Raw genomic sequence first — 16,054 nt, forward strand, 5'->3', positions numbered from 1 at the left:
GTACAGGGCAGGCAGCTGAGACTGCGGCACAACTCCACGTGAGTGCGGGTCACCGGGGGCAGCTGGGGTGATGGAGGCCCGCTGTGCGGGCACCAGGGAGCAGCCGGGCGAGGCTGGGCGCAGCCGTGGGCCGCTGGTGGCGATTGGGACGAGCCCGAAGGCACTGGGAGGGGACACTGGGACCGCGGGGACGGTGGCCACGCCCCCTGCCGAAGCCACGCCCCCAGATGAAGCCACGCCCCCTGCCGGAGTAATGGTCCCGTAGGCCACGCCCCCGGTGAGGCCACGCCCCCAGTCCCGGGCGGTGTCGCGGTGTGATGACGTAAGCGGGAGCGCGGCCTGTCCGCCATGGCGAAGACCGTGGCCTATTTCTACGACCCGGACGTGGGGAACTTCCACTACGGTACGAGCGGGACCGGGCGGGACCGCGGCAGCACCGGGGCTGGGCGGCCGAGCGGCCGGGCGGCCGCCATGGGGCTGGGGCCGGCGGTGGTGAAGGCTGGGGTGTGGTCCGACCCGTGCTCCCCCTCGTCCCGTCCCTACCTCTCCCTCCGTTCCCTTCTTCCTCCCCGTTCCCGCTCCTCCTCCTCCTCCTCTCCCCGGCGGCGCTCGGAGCTGCTGCGGAGCGCGGCGGCCGCGGCCGTTGTGCCCCCCCAGCCCCGTTAATCCCGCGCGGTTCCGTTCCAGGCGCGGGGCACCCCATGAAGCCGCACCGCCTGGCGCTCACGCACAGCCTGGTGCTGCACTACGGCCTCTACAAGAAAATGATCGTAAGCCACGCGTGTCCCCGAGCCGGGGCGGGCGGTTGGGGACCGGGGGAGGCCACAGAGAGCTCGGGGAGTGTGGCGGGTTCCAAAGCTGAGCCCCTCGGGGCTGGGCTGAGGGGCCGCGGTGGTGGGTGCCAGGGAATGGTTGTAGAGCTCAGTCCTGGGCTCTTGGTGCAGTTGTAGAGGATTCAGGGAGCTGCTGAGGTCAGGCAGCTGTAGAGATGCAATTTATGGAAAGAATTTTAGGTGTTTAACGTGAGAAAAATTTCCTTAATTAATAGAATCCCCGAATCAAAGCACATCCAGTGCAGTGGCTGTGTGGAAATGCAGCACTTGGGGGGACTGTGGGGAATCTTTGTAGAATTCTGCTTCCAGATTTTTACTGTCACTGTGTGGATTTCCACAAGTTACATCCCTGGAGTTGGGCTTTTCCTTGCAGGAACAACCAGAAAACATGTTCTGACCTAGCCCTTCTAAATGGCAAATCCCTGCCTGAAGGAGGCAGTGGGCAGAGCTCTGCATTTTTAATCTTGAAATTCCTTTCTTGGGGGGGTTATATTTTCCACAAGTTGCCACTGGGAAGCTGAAAACCTCAGGGACATCTTCATCCCTGAGGAGTCAGGGACTGGCCAAGTTAGGAGCAAATAAAACCAGGGATTTGGAGCAGTTGGGACTGTGAACACTCCTGCTGGTCTTGCATTGTGATTTCGTTGTTTCTGCCTCCTTAAAATAGAAGGCTGTGATCCTGTCGGGCTGGGTTTGTCTCTTCCCACCTTTCCCAGCTCAGGAACGTGGGTGGGATTGCTGGGAAGGGTAGAAGCAGCCAGGTTTGTTCTGCCAGCAGCTGCCTGAAGATTTCAGTCGGGTTTTTCCCTCCTTTTCTGTTTGATTCCCACGTGCCTTCTTTGTGAGCCTCTGGCTGTCCAGTGAGAGCCGTTTCTTCTCTCTTTGCCATCGGTTCTGGTCTGGTTTGGTTTAATGAACCATCAGGATTCCTGGGGGATCCCTGGGGATAGCTCCTGCCTTCCCCCTCAGCAGCTGCTCCGGGGAGTTTCCCCATCCCCTGTGTGAGTTGTCAGAGGCAGCAGCCTCTGAGAAACACCAAATTCCACAAATCCACCTGCAAAATGCCAGTAGAGGAGGAGATGGGCTTGTTTTGGTTTATTGTGGCTCTGAAACTGAACAAGGTTTCGTGCTTAGCCCAGAAAACAAGAACATGAGGACAGGAACTCCTGAGGAGTTTCCCTTTGGAGACCAGCTGTTCACGTTCACCTTTTTCTGTAGAGTGGTTGCTTTAAGTTAGAGAAATTTGGAATCACAGAAAAGATCTCTTATCAGTGGAATTTCCTCTTCCAGTGGTGTTAATTTTGAACTTCCCCTCTGCTGAGGTATGTGCCCTAAGTGCCAAACTGGCAAAGCTGTGTTGCCACGAGATCCTGGATTGGAGTCCATGCACCTGCCTGACCATTCCTCCTCATTTTCCTTTCCAAGGGAAACAAAACTAATGCAACTCTTCCATCTCTCTGGGAGGCTTCCCCAAATAATTTGGAACCTGCCAGTAAATCTTATAAAGGCACCAGAACCACCCCTAGATCAGGGCCTTGTGGGAAATTGGTGACTGAGGAAGGAATGTTCCCCCCAGTGAAGGAAAAGCTGTGGTTTATTTTGCTGCCCAAGCAGGGGAATGTGCCATGGGGTAGGAAGACATTTTATGGCAAGAGTTGCAGTCATGAGAGGCAGGAGATGGATTTATGAAAGGAGAGCAGGTTTCATGCAGCAGCTGTTGAATCCAAATGAACACAAATACCAGCCTTTGAACATTTATGTACCTCGTGCAAACCACTTGTCAGTTACCTCAAGATTTCTTCCAGCCCGAGAAAGTGGAGTTTGGATGGGAAATAACTCCTGCTTTTGTCTCTGGAAGGTGTTCAAGCCCTACCAGGCGTCCCAGCACGACATGTGCCGCTTCCACTCCGAGGATTACATTGACTTCCTGCAGAGGGTGAGCCCCAACAACATGCAGGGCTTCACCAAGAGCCTCAACGCCTTCAACGTGGGCGACGACTGGTGAGTGCCCTCAGGAGCTGCTCCTGTCCCAGCAACTCTTCTGGAATGTGCCATTCCTCCCTTCTCTGGAGATGTCACAGTGCTCCTTTTTTTGGGTCTAGATTTGGGGGTGTTGGGTTGCAGACTCTGCTTGTTCTGGGAGAGCTTCCAGTTCTTCTGGAATGTGGCAGCTGTCTTTGGTAAGAATTTGGGTGCTGCGTTCAGCTCTGGAGGACAAAGAACATCATCCTGGTGGAGCAAATCCAGAGGAGGCACCAGGATGATCAGAGGGATGGAGCAGCTCTGCTAGGAGAGCTGGGATTGTTCAGCCTGGAGAAGCTTTGGGGTAACCTCATTGTGGCCTTCCAGTACCTGAGGGAGCTGACAGGAGAGCTGGAGAGGGACTGGGGACAAGGGCTGGAGGGACAGGACCCAGGGAATGGCAGGGCTGGATGGGATCTTGGGAAGGAATTGTTCCCTGGCAGGGTGGGCAGGCCCTGGCACAGGGTGCCCAGAGCAGCTGGGGCTGCCCCTGGATCCCTGGCAGTGCCCAAGGCCAGGCTGGACAGGGCTTGGAGCAGCCTGGGATGGTGGGAGGTGTCCCTTCCACCTGAAGGTGTCAGGGAGTGGAACAGGATGAGCTTTAAGTTCCCTTCCAACCCAAATCACCCTGGGATTGGGAGCTATCACAGTCTGCCCCCCTTTCCTGAGGCAGTGTCTCACATCCCAGCTGTGGGCAGGAGACTCTGACAGGGTTTGGGTGCAGTGAAACCTTTTCAAGGCTTGTTTGGAAGCTTTGGGAATCATTATCAAATTCCCTGTGTGTCCCACTGTTTTCAGGCAGCTCGCTCTGCTGCTGGGGCTCAGTTACAGCAGGGTCAGAGTGATCCTGATCCCAAATTAACTCTTTCACAGACAGCTGAGCTTTATTCTCACCCAGGTGTTACCTGTGGGCAGTTTGGCTTTGCTCTGGAGACAGGGGAGGAATGAGATGTTCTGGGTTTGAATGTGGTTTCTTTTTCAGCCCAGTGTTTCCAGGCCTCTTTGAATTTTGCTCTCGTTACACTGGGGCCTCCCTGCAGGGAGCAACACAGCTGAACAACAAGGTAAGGGGGCTGAGGTGCTGGTCTTGTGGAACCCAGCTGGAGCTTTGGAGGAGGAGGAAAAGCCAGGAGGGTGTTGTGGACCCCAGGGATGGGCATGTGGAAGTGGGAAGGAAGGTACAGGGTTGTTGTCACCATTTTGTCACTTTAAACTCACTTCTCTTTCCTCTCTTAGATCTGTGACATTGCCATAAACTGGGCAGGGGGCCTCCATCATGCCAAAAAGTTTGAGGTAATGGCAGATCTGTGGGTTCCTCTTGTCTTTGGGGCCTGGGCTCTGTGTTGATCTCATTCTAAAGCTGTTGGGGTTTCTCTCTCTTCCAGGCTTCGGGCTTTTGTTACGTCAATGACATCGTGATCGGCATCCTGGAGCTGCTCAAGTAAGGGCAGGGGCTGAACTCTGCTGGCTGCTGCTTTGTGCTTTCCCTCTGCTTTTTTCCCTCTGTTTCCCTGCCTCATTTGCCTTTCTGGAATCCAGGAAGCTCAAAAACTTCATTTTTGTCCTGGCCTTATCTTTAAGACACAAGAAAGGGTTTGAGCATTGGAACATCTGACTCCAGTTTTGTTGCAGGGAGCTCGCGGGATACAAAAGAGTTCTTCAGTCCCATTTCAGGGGCTCCTGAGCCTTTTTGCCACAGTGAACTTTTTGCAGGTAAATGCAAGTTTTGGTTCACTGGAGACACAAAAATGACTCAAATCTTTCTGGAGTTGTTTGAGTACCTTAAGAGCAGGACTTGGGCTGCACATGGTGGCCTCCATAGAAAAGAGTCAGGGTATTTTGTCATTTCAGAAAATGAAAAATAAATCCAAAATGAGAGGAAAAGTTACAGAAATAACTTTAGTTTCTTGAATTGATCTGAGATTTTTATTTTTTTTTGGTACTTCAAAGTGTCCTCCTTGTCACTGAGCCTCAGACAAGTTGTCACAGAATTAAAAAGGATTTGGAGTTGATCAAACAATAGTTACGTGGCTGCTGGCAAGTTTACTTGCTCTCAAAGTCAGATTTATGGGATGTACTGGGATTTCTTGTTCCCCCTTCCCTGCCCTATTTGGAACCCCAGGATTTCCCTGGCTATCCCTGCACTCCCATTTCCTAATCCCATCCAGCAGAGGCCTCAAATACAGCCCAGTTACCCCTCATGGGATATTCTTTATGCCCTGTTATTTTGTTGCCTGTTTCCAGGATCCATTTCTGCAGCAGGTGGCTGCTTTTTGAATTTGCTTCTGTCTCTGTGTCTCTGGCTCCTTCTCCAGTGAATCTAGCCCAGCCTGGAATTTTTGGTGCTCACCAGCTGGGACACAGTGCTCCAGTCCCACCTCCTCCATGCCAGCTTGCCTTTCATTTCCTCATATGATTAAAATCACTGGAGCTCTTAAAGATTAACTTATGAGCACGTTAGAAACAAGAAGCTGCAACTTTTGAACATCCAGCTGCTTAAACAAGTTCTTTTCCAAGACATTTTTAGCCCCACCTAAAAACCTTTTTGTTCTAATATCCATTTCCAACCCCCTCAGAAGAAAATGTTTTAAATACCACTTTCCAAGCACATCAGAGGAAGATGTTTGAGGGTGTGCAAATGCCTGGAATCCAAACTTTGATTTATTCCCCAGGTATCACCCCCGTGTGCTGTACATCGACATCGATATCCACCACGGGGATGGGGTGCAGGAGGCTTTCTACCTGACAGATCGTGTCATGACAGTGTCATTTCACAAATATGGCAACTATTTCTTTCCTGGCACAGGTAGGTGTTCAGTTTCTAGTGGGAACCTGCTTCAGAATCCCTTGGAAGCTCTGCTGGAGTAAAAAAAAATCACAAAATCGAGCTGCAGGGGGAAATGGTGAGAGAAGGTGGTTAGAGAGGATTAGAGCTGTAGTTGCTTGTAAGAAAGGGATTCTGATTAGGTGGAAGGACTCAGGCCAGCTCAGATGTGGCCTTTGCAGAGCTCTGAAGTCTCAGGCTGACCTGTTTTGCAGGTGACATGTACGAGGTTGGTGCAGAGAGTGGCCGTTACTATTGTCTCAACGTGCCCCTCCGAGACGGCATCGATGACCAAAGTAGGTGTTCCCTCCCCTTTCCCCTTGGCCCCAGGGGTTTCCTGGTCCTTCTGCTCCAGAGCCATGACAAATCCACCTCTCTTTCCAAAGGTTATAAGCACCTCTTCCAGCCAGTCATTAACCAGGTGGTAGATTACTATCAGCCCACCTGCATAGTCCTGCAGGTAAGGAAGGAAATCTCTGTGCACACATCCACACCTTCAGAGGGCTCACAGGGCTAAACCTGTGTCACTTTCTGTGCCCTGGTGTGCATCTGGAGAGCAATGCCAAAATTCCCTTGTTTTTCTGTTCCCCAGTGTGGTGCTGATTCCCTGGGTTGTGACCGGCTGGGATGTTTTAACCTCAGTATAAGAGGCCATGGGTAAGTACAGCAGGGCTGTAAAAAACCACCTGAAGGGCTCTGAGGAGTCTCTGCTGTGAGGTTGGAGCATTTCCTTTGGCCTGCCAGCACTTCTGGGGTTTTTTTTAACACTTGTGTGACTGGAGAGGGCCTAAGAATGAGTACCTTTGTACGAAGTGCTGCACGGGGGTGGTGAAGGAAGAGGAGGCCATGGAGATAATCTGAGAACTGGAGCCAGGCTGGGAGAGCTGGGGATGTTCACCTGGACAAGAGAATGTTCTAGAGAGACCTCACAGCCCAAAGCAGCTCCAGGAGAGCTGGAGAGGCACTTTGGGCAAGGGATGGAGGGACAGGACCCAGGGAATGGCAGAGTTGGATGGGATATTGGGCAGGAATTGTTCCCTGGCAGGGTGGGCAGGCCCTGGCACAGGGTGCCCAGAGCAGCTGGGGCTGCCCCTGGATCCCTGGCAGTGCCCAAGGCCAGGCTGGACAGGGCCTGGAGCAGCCTGGGATGGTGGGAGGTGTCCCTGCCATGGCAGGGGTGGAACAGGATGAGCCTGAAGGTCCTTTCTAAGCCAAGCCCTGTGATGGTGATTGCTGGGTGGAAGGAAGCTCCAGGTGTATCACACCAGCCATGGTGGTGTTGGGACTTCAGGGGGGCAATTCCTGACACATGAACCTGTGCTGCAGTTTCCAGCTCTGGCATTTTCCTGTTTGGGGTTTGTAGGGAATGTGTGGAGTACGTGAAGAGCTTCAACATCCCCTTGCTGGTGCTGGGAGGAGGAGGTTACACAGTCCGGAACGTGGCACGGTGCTGGTGAGTCCTCCCTGCCTGGTGAGGGGCTTGGGCAGTTCTGTGGGCTTTGTCCTTGCATTTCCCATGTCCCTCTCAATGAACTGAGCTCCTCTTTTTCCACCTTTTCAGGACTTATGAAACATCCTTGCTCGTGGATGAGCCAATTAGTGACGAGCTCCCATACAGCGGTGAGTTGGAGTTGGCTTTTTTCCTCATTAGCTCGGCTGGAGTGCTTGGGATGTTCTGCTCTGCATTAACCAGGGCCAAAGTGTCAGCACTTCCTGACCTTGGAGATGGCCTTAGCATGTCTGGAAGTGTCCAAGGCCAGCTTGGATAGGGTTTGGTCTAGTGGAAGGTGTCCCTGCCCATGGCAGGGGGCTGGAATGAGATTTAAGGTTATTTCCAGCCCAAACCATGCTGTGATCTCCCCCCACCCACTTTGCTGGGCAGACAGAGCCCTGTGTGTCCCGTGTGATTTGGTTTGCACCATTTCCCGTTGTTTGCCGTGTTGTTTTGTCTCATCCCTTGCACTCAGAGCTGAATATCACTGTGCTTTTTAAGCTCAGCTCTCTCCCAGGCAGGGAGGGTGAGCTCTGCTCTCTGCACAGCTCCTGACCCTCTGCGCTCTAACTCTGCCTCCTTCCATCTCAGAGTACTTTGAATACTTCGCTCCAGACTTCACCCTTCACCCTGATGTCAGCACCAGGATTGAGAACCAGAACTCCAGGCAGGTGAGTGCTTGCAGCCATGCTGCAATATCAGCTTGGAATTTCCAACACCCTGTGGTTGATTCTCTGTCCTGTGAAACCAGCTGGAGCTCAGCCCAAAAAAACCCAACAGCTGGGTTTTCTCTCCGTGTTTCCTGTGTGCTTGAGTGTCAAGAATTGAATTTGCTGTCCCACCCCCTCTGCTCTCATAAGTGACTTCTTTGCACAGATTTGTTGCTCTTGGCCAGCACGGGTGGCACAGACAGGTGACAGAGCTGTGACATGTCCCACTGTGCTGATGCCTGTGTTTTGTCCCTGTAGTACCTGGATCAGATCAGGCAGACGATATTTGAGAACCTGAAGATGCTGAACCACGCTCCCAGCGTGCAGATCCACGACGTCCCCTCGGACCTGCTCAGCTACGACCGCACGGATGAGCCCGATCCGGAGGAGAGGGGCTCCGAGGAAAACTACAGCAGGTACCAGAGCTTGGTCTAGAGCAATGGGCTTCCCTTTCTGTCCCTGGCAGGGGACACACAAGAATCCATCCAAGTCCTAGAACAAGTCCAAGAATCTCAGAATTTAGGGTTGGAAGAGGGACCTTAAAGCCCATCTCATTCTCATGGGCAGGGAAGTCACTTCCAAGCCTCTGGTTTTACCCAAGGAGCTTCTGTGGTCTCCTAACACAGCATTCCCTCAGGCCCCAAGGGTTCCAGTCTCTCCTCACTGACAGGGATTTCTCCTCCCCCAGGCCTGAAGCTCCCAACGAGTTCTACGACGGTGACCACGACAACGACAAAGAGAGCGACGTGGAGATCTGAGGGCTCTGGACACGGATGCTTGGAGCACATAACTCGGCCCTGTAGGAGCCAGTTTTAGCCCTCTCTTCATCTTAGTTTGCATGTGGTGGCAGCAGAGACAGCCCCACTGCAGGCTCCTGCCACCTGGAGAGGCACAGAGGTGATGTGTGTTCCTTACTTGTCACCGTGTCACGGTTCCAGCTGTCACCGCTGTGGGAATGGAGCCATTCTGAGTCCTGGCTGGCAGCTGTGTGACTGCCCTCAGAGCCTGAGCCACGCTCCATGATTGCCATGCAGGCTCCTGCCAGCCAGGTGGGAGCTGGAGCAGCTGTGCCTCCGATCTCTGCCTCTCTGCAGCAGCTCGGGATCCATCCTGCTGTCCCTGACCTCCACTCAGGTACCACCCCACTGTCCTCTGCAGCCTGCACTGAGAGCTGCTCCTGATGGCCCTTCCAACCAGCTGATGCTCCACGGCTCCAGGAATTACTGGAGAAGACCAGGCCACTTGTGGGGTGTAGGGGTCAGGCTGTCCTTGGATCAGGGAGCAGCTCGATGGAGTGGGGTGGAAGGATGTGTGCAGAACACAGGCTCATTCCTTCCCCCACACCCAGATCTGCATCCACAAAACGAGTTCTGCAGCACTTTGCTGAGCTGGACACAGCCTCCCTGTTGTGTTTATTCCTTGGGAGGCTAAAATCCCTGTGGAACAGAGGTTTGGCTGCCCAGGTCAGTGCTTAGTGTGTCCTGCAGCTCTGCTGTAGCTCCCAGCTGCATTTCCCAATTCACACGTGGTCCCTCCTGTGTGTCAGCAGGAGATGTGGGCTCTGAGGGGAGACAGTTCCCTGGGCTGTACCCAGCAGATGTTGCTCTGCTGCTGGGTGAGGGAAGCTGCTTTCTCCAAGTGCTCTGTTCCTACCCTCACCCAGCAGAGATTTCTCTTGGCCATCCCTCCAACCCCAGATTTTGCTGCTTCTTGTCCCGAGTCCTGGTACCTGTGATGGTTTGGAACGTGCTGTTTGGGGAGGTGGGGGGGTTCAGCCTCTGTCTGTACGGTTCTGTTTGTTTACTGATGTCTTTGAACATTAAAGAAGAGGCAGTATTTTTCTTACCTGACCTGTTGTTGGTCTCTTTAATCCCCACACCTTGTTGGCTCCTGTTCTCCCAAGGGTCGAGCGTGTCCCTGGCAGGGCAGTGACATCCACTGAAGGAATGGAGGGAACTCTTCTCCTCAGAGTGAATGTTGGTGAGTTTTTGGCATCACTGCACATGAGGGGAGCACACTGAACTCCCTTTCAAGAGGCCAAGTGGGGTGGACACTCCTGTTATGCCTCTCAGTCCAGCAAAAGCTTTGCAGGAAGCTGCAGAGATGATTCAGGAAATCTTTCCTTCAGCTATTTTAGATGCTGAAGGAAATTAGATGCTGTGATTTTTGTGAGTTGCAGTGTCTGTAACAGCATCTGGACTTTGCACTCTCACTGTCCCAAAGCCCTTTTGGGGACTGTTTTGTAGTTCTTGTCACTAAAACACGAAGCAGGTAAGTCAGGGTTACTCCCAGTGGGTGCCCAGAGAAGTCCCTCAGAAATGAATTGTGATAAAATTAGGTAGAATTAAAATAAATTGTGATGGAATCAGACTGGGGGTGGAGAAGGATGATCAAAGGTCTAACACAGCTCCTGTGTGAGGAAGGATTTGGTGGATCAGGATCCTTCCAGCTGAGGAGGGAGAGCTGAGCTGGGAAAGGCATCATAATGTCATAACCATGAGGGTCAGAGAGGCTTTCTCCAAGTACCAGACCACAAAAACAGGGAGTGCCAGGACACAGGGAACAGCTTCCCACTGCCACAGGGCAGGGATAGATGGATATTGGGAAGAAATTCCTCCCTGTGAGAGTGGTGGGGAGGCCCTGGCACGGGTTGCCCAGAGAAGCTGTGGCTGCCCCATCCCTGGATTATCCCTGATGGGAGGATATTTACACCTGGAACAGGCTGAATTCTCCGTTTCAGTGCACTGAGGGTGCCTGTGCAGAGCCGTGCTCGGACACCAGGTGTCACCTGGATCGCTGGAATTCTATGGAGGCTCCATGGCCCTGCTGCAGGGCAGGAACTGCAGCCCCAGGGTGGGGTTTTGGGGTGGGAGCAGAGTCCTGGCTGTGTTCTCAGCCAGCTCTGGGGGCTCTGGGGCACTGCCACAGGCCTGGCTGGCACCAGGGCACAGGAGCAGGGTTTGCTCCTGCTGCACCTCTCACTTCCCTGTGTGAGCTCCCACACCTTGGCACCAGGAGCGTGGCCAGGCTGGCACTGCCCTTTCTCCACAGAATCTCCTAGAGATTCCCTCCTGGGCAATAATAAACCTTCTGCCTTAATTTCTCACAAAGAATCACATAAAATGCCTTTTTTTTCTTTTTCTCCCTGCTTTACCTGACTCTGTCCTGGCTGTGTTGGTCCCCAGACAGCAACCCCAAATTAATGAACTCACTGCAGCATTTCCTGGAGCTTGTTCCACAGGCCTGGCATGAGCTGGCAGGTTTGTGCACCCCTGTGTGGGTAGGAAATTGGGATGAGAACATCCTTGTTTTGGGGGCTCTCCAGTGCCTGCTTTCCCTGTAGAAGCCACCCAGCACTGACAGGAGCTGATTTTGGGATGTGCTGCCCAGCCAGGTCTGGCTTTCACTCCCCCCAAACCCTGTTCCTCACCTCCCTCAGCCCAGGAGGCCCAGGGAATCAGGAGCATTCCCTGCTGCCCCTCCAGGCACTGCCACAGCCTGGGATGGTGTCCCATTCCCAGGACAAGGTGCAGCACAGCCATGGGGTGTCATCTCTTCCCCTTCTCTCATATTTTAGGCCCTGAGAGTTTGGGGATGCAAAAGTGCTTTGAAGTCCTCTCCCTCCCTCTGTGCTGAGCAAAGGGGGAACTTGGCAGGCACTGATCCCCCTGAGTGTCCTGATTATTTTCTGTTCACTGAATTTCATAGGTGGAGATGTCCATGGGACTTGGGAGTGTGGATTTCATTCCTCCTGGGGCAGAATTAACTTTCAGGAAGGAGAACCAGAGGTGTTTCCTGGAGGTCTGTGCTGCTGAGCTCAGCCCTGTCTGTGTGGGACAGGTCAGTGACAATTCAGGTCCTGCAGGAGGGCTTGGCTGGGGGTGCCAGGGCACTGCAGAGCCCATCAGGGACAGCTTTGGGGCCTGGATGTCACCAGGAGCAGAGTTTGCTCCTGCTGCACATCTGCAGCTTCCCTGTGTGAACTTCTGGTCTAACAAATCCTCTGCCAGCCCTCCCCACTGCTCCCACTTCAGTTTCAATCCCTCATCCCTTGTCCTGCCACCACAGGCTCTGCTCCAAAGTCTCTCTCCACCAGCTCTCAGTGCTAGGGGCTGTTAAAATCTCCCTCCCAAGCACAACCTTAATTAATTCCTCTCAGCATTACCCCACCACCCTCATTGTGGATTTCCTCTGCCCAGTCTAAACCTGCCTTCTTCCAGTGCCAAACCTTTCTCCTCCTGTCACGGCAGGCCCTGATAAAAAGTCTCTCTCCACCTCTCTCCTCAGCCCCTTTAAAGGTGGGAAGCCCCAGATAAGGTGTCCCCACACAGCTCCCCCAGTCTGAACTCACTGGGGAGGATTTCTGAAGGTCTCAGTATGGGCCCAGGTGTTCCTGGTTTCCATTTGGACCTGGGGCTATTGTCTGTAACTCCTTGGATGCAGCTCCTCAGGGATTCCTTACTCATTTTACATATTCCAGAGCATTCCTGGCACTCGGGGACCCCTCAGGTCCGTGAGGTCAGATCCAGAATGGATTTCACTCCTGCCCTGTGGATCTGGAGATGCCCTTAATGGGCACTGGGATTTCATTCAGCCAAGCTGGGGGTCAGGGCCCTGAGCACCTCATGTGGACCCAAACCAAAGTTTCTCTTGGGCCTGAAGCTTTGGGGTTCCCTGGCAGTGCTGGGGGCCAGTCCCAAAATTCCTGTTCCTGGCTCTGTGCGCTCTTCCTGTGCCCTCAGACTCCCAGGATACTCTGGCATCCCTTCCTCTTGCTCACAGGGCTGCAGGCATCAGGATCTTCTCCAGCCAAAACCTCCCTGCCCTTCCTCATCCACCCCAGTGTCCCCAGCTCTGTCTCCTCAGAGGAATTTGGGAATTCTGCAGTTGTGGCTGTTCTCTCCCTCCGTCTGTTCCTGATCTGCCATTGTTGGCTGAGAAGGGGCAGCAAAACAGGGACAGAAACTTCTCTCTCTCTCTCTGGAATATTCTCAGGAAAAATGGAGAAACCAGGAGCTCCACAAACCAGGAGCTGGTAAATCCAAAAGTTCCTGCTGAGGGGGAGCTCACCAGGCTCCTTCCAGCATCACAGAATGATTTCAATTCGAAGGGAGGGCTCAGGCCCATTTCTTCCTGCCCCAAGTAAGGCCAGTCAAAAAAAAAAAAAGAAAAATCCCAAAAGTTTGGAATTGTTCAGGGCATTTTGCAGCCAAATTGGAGCTCCTGCAAGGCCAGACATTGTCCCAGCTCCTCTCTCAGCATAACTGAGCTCCCTTCTCTGGTATTTAACCACCCTGGTGAAAATATTCTCTTTAAATAAATCAGGATTTACCTGATTGGAGCTGGGGGCTCTCATCCCTTCACCTTCTCCCTGCTCTTGCCTCCTCATTTTTTTCTGGAGTGGTGTTGGGGAACAGCACCAGGGCTCTCTGGCAGGGCTCTGGGAGCAGCACTGGTGGGAAATGAACGTTCCTTTGCTTTCTGGAGGAGGCCTGGTCTGGGAACTTTCTCCCTGGACTTTGCAGGTGGAAATGATTCCTGCAGGACCTGTGGGGTTCTCCCTCCCTGTGAGCCCCAGGAGAGGGTTTGAAGCTGCTCCCTGGAATTCCTGGACACCAAAATCATTCCTAATCTCACACACACAGTCTGTAAGCACAGGTAGGCTGTTGCCTGGTCTGGGAAGTGTTTCACATTCCCTGATTCCCACCTGTTATAAATGCATATCATATTATTGGCTTTTTGCAAGTACTATAATGAATGTTATATGTATAAGATTAGAAAATTTAGTTGTATTAATACAATTTCCTTTATTTCTGTTATGGATGAAACCTAGAAACAGTGGTATAATACACATATATGTTAGGCTATAACGTGATGTTAAAGCACAAACTACTTTTTGTTTATATAACCCAGAGACTAAAAAAGAAAATAGTCAGAGACCCCCCTGCATCCTGAGATTATCTTGTCCAGATGAAGACAAGCAATCCTCCAAGCCCTCCAAAGGAAAAATTCATGGCACCCGTTTTTGAAGGACATAAAACCCAGTGGCACCAAGAAGATTGATCTGTTGGGAAGGAGGCAAGGAAAAACTAAACAGAGGAACACCAAAAATCCTAAAAAGGATGTCTGAGTATGTATGAGAATTTGTGGACATGTAGTAGGGTTCTGTTTTTAAGGGACCCCTTTGTTTCTAGGTGTGCTCTCTTGGCTGAATGCTGAGACACACGGCTGTATCTATACACTTTATTGTTATTTCCTAATTGTAATTTTATTAAACTTTTAAATTCTATAAAAAATATGTGAACCTCGTTTTTCACACACCCGTGTTCATCAGAGCCTGGAGGGAATTTCTTCCCACCTCCCAAACTTTCTGCAGACTTTTCAATGTTTACCCCTCACACTGGGCAGTGCCTGCTTGTCTTGGGCTGACTTTTCCTGCTGTTTCAGGGCCAGCAGCTCTTCTGCTGCCATTTCAGCAGATCCCTGGGGCACCTGGCCTGGCCCAGCCACAGCTCCAGGGGTTTTCCTGCTGCTTTTAACTGCAGACACGTGGAAAAGCGAGTGGGAGCGAGGTCAGGCTGTGTCCCAGGGAGGAATCCTTGGGAGTGAGGAGCTGCTGCTGTCCCCATCACTGCAGTGGCTTCACCTGGGGACGGTCCCCTGCCAGCCCTCGCTTTTGGGGGGCTGCAGGTGGCACCTGCACTCGGGGCTGGGGATGCAGCTCCTGCCTGTCCCAAGACTCTGTCACTGCAAGGAGCACTCGGGGTGTTCCTGGTGGGCTTCGTGCTGCTGCCTGGGCCTTACTGGGAGCCACTGGGAGCCCGGCCCTGCCTGCAGTGCCCACCACACTCCCCAAAACTCTCGCACCGGGGCATCACTCCAACTGAGTGATTTTTTGGAGGGCGATTTAAACTTTGAGAAGCCCCTGCCTGAACCCTGAGTTAGGCCAAGGAGTTCTCCAATAGATTCCTGCCTTCACGCTCCTCTCGGGGGGGTTCCTGCCGTGCAGCCGGGGGGTTTTCCCCTCGCCCCCCTGTGCTGTGTCGCTGTCCCTGTAGTGTCGCTTTCACCCGCCAGGTGTGCGCAGTTGAGCCGCGCTGGCTCCGCTCCCGGGATGAGCTCAGCGCGCCGGGATTGGGAGCTGGGATCAGCTGCTCCCCTGACGTGGCGCTGACGAAGCTCCTGCATCCTCCCCTGCAGCCTCCCCTGCATCCCCCCCTGCATCCCCCCGGCTCCCCCCGCTCCCCCCGTGGCCTCCTTTTCCAGACAAAGACGGGAAGTGCTGGCTGCGTGCGCATCCCTCCCCTCCATCATCCCCCCTCCTCCTCCTCCTCCTTCTTCTTCTTCCCCCCCTCCCTCCTTCCCTGGAAAAAACAGCTCAGCTCCTATTTCAAGAAGCTTTTGTCCTCCCAAAGAGCTTTCTTTGGGACATTTGTCATTCTTTCTCCTGCCCGTGACGGGAACACAATCGGCAGTGGGTCTCCATCTGCTGCCAGGGAAAGGGGGGTGCGCACAAAGCACGTCCCCAGCCTTTAGGGTGCTTCGTCACGGGGAATTTGGGGAGCAGGAGCGGGGGTTCGCAGGGGTTTGTGCCATGAAATGAAGCAGGAATCGAGGATTGTGCATTCCCTCAGCTTTGGGGCTCCCCCATCTCCCCGGTGCCCCCCACACGGGCGGTGCCGGGCTATCCCAAATCCTGCCTCGCCACAGCCCCTGCCCAGCCTGGGCCACCCCGATGTGTCACTTGTGCTGTCCCAGCCCTGCCAGGCTGAGTCACCGGGATGTGCTGGGAATAAGCCGGGTTTGGAGCCCCAGGGCCGGGTTTTGCGGTGCTTTCAGTCCCCCCATTGCTCACGGGCTGAGTTGTCCCGACACCTCCTCCCCTGATGCCCCTTTTTTATGCAGAAACACTGCAAAAACACCTTCTCCTCAAACCCCGCTTCCCTGCCAAGCCCCTGCTGTCCCTGTGCCACCCTCACTCGTCCCCTGCCACGCAGGGGGATTTCCCTCTATTTATTTCATATATATATATATAAAAACAGCAATAAAACCGAGCGTCCCATCCTGGGTGTCCCATCCTGCGTGTCCTCCACTCCATTCACCCCAGGCATCACCTCAGAGCTCCAGCTCTGGGTCAGCCTCACCCTGACCCCACAAAAACCGCTGGAAAGGC

General features: G+C 53.4%; 1 protein-coding gene across 4 annotated transcripts; it reads left to right on the plus strand.

Moving 5' to 3' along the window:
- The first annotated feature begins 265 nt into the window (after positions 1-265).
- On the plus strand, positions 266-9,726 carry HDAC3 (histone deacetylase 3). 4 transcript variants are annotated; one of them, XR_015774006.1, is made up of 16 exons: positions 266-403; positions 688-770; positions 2,692-2,834; positions 3,838-3,919; positions 4,092-4,148; positions 4,241-4,296; positions 5,528-5,661; positions 5,895-5,975; positions 6,066-6,139; positions 6,272-6,336; positions 7,043-7,132; positions 7,241-7,299; positions 7,763-7,842; positions 8,140-8,297; positions 8,570-9,480; positions 9,550-9,726. XR_015774006.1 is itself a non-coding variant. In XM_088063588.1 (16 exons), exons 1-15 carry the CDS (start codon positions 349-351, stop codon positions 8,637-8,639), a joined length of 1,287 nt encoding a protein of 428 aa, XP_087919714.1. In that variant the 5' UTR covers positions 266-348; the 3' UTR covers positions 8,640-8,680; positions 8,820-9,726. The 4 variants fall into 4 exon arrangements, 3 of the variants coding, with proteins under 3 accessions (XP_087919714.1, XP_005532716.1, XP_087919715.1); XM_088063588.1 differs by having other exon boundaries at positions 8,570-8,680; positions 8,820-9,726; XM_005532659.3 differs by having other exon boundaries at positions 8,570-9,726.
- The last annotated feature ends 6,328 nt before the right edge of the window (positions 9,727-16,054 follow it).

Source organism: Pseudopodoces humilis, chromosome 17 (genome assembly GCF_049639895.1).
Source record: "Pseudopodoces humilis isolate 2021_Gansu_Grassland_sample_001 chromosome 17, ASM4963989v1, whole genome shotgun sequence".
Lineage (NCBI taxonomy): Eukaryota > Metazoa > Chordata > Aves > Passeriformes > Paridae > Pseudopodoces > Pseudopodoces humilis.

Excerpts from the sequence above, each read along its gene's own strand:
- HDAC3 (XM_005532659.3), top strand. The coding sequence starts at position 349 with ATGGCGAAGACCGTGGCCTATTTCTACGACCCGGACGTGGGGAACTTC. Across the intron at positions 5,662-5,894 it reads CTATTTCTTTCCTGGCACAG|GTGACATGTACGAGGTTGGT; the intron begins GTAGGTGTTCAG and ends CCTGTTTTGCAG. Across the intron at positions 8,298-8,569 it reads TCCGAGGAAAACTACAGCAG|GCCTGAAGCTCCCAACGAGT; the intron begins GTACCAGAGCTT and ends CTCCTCCCCCAG.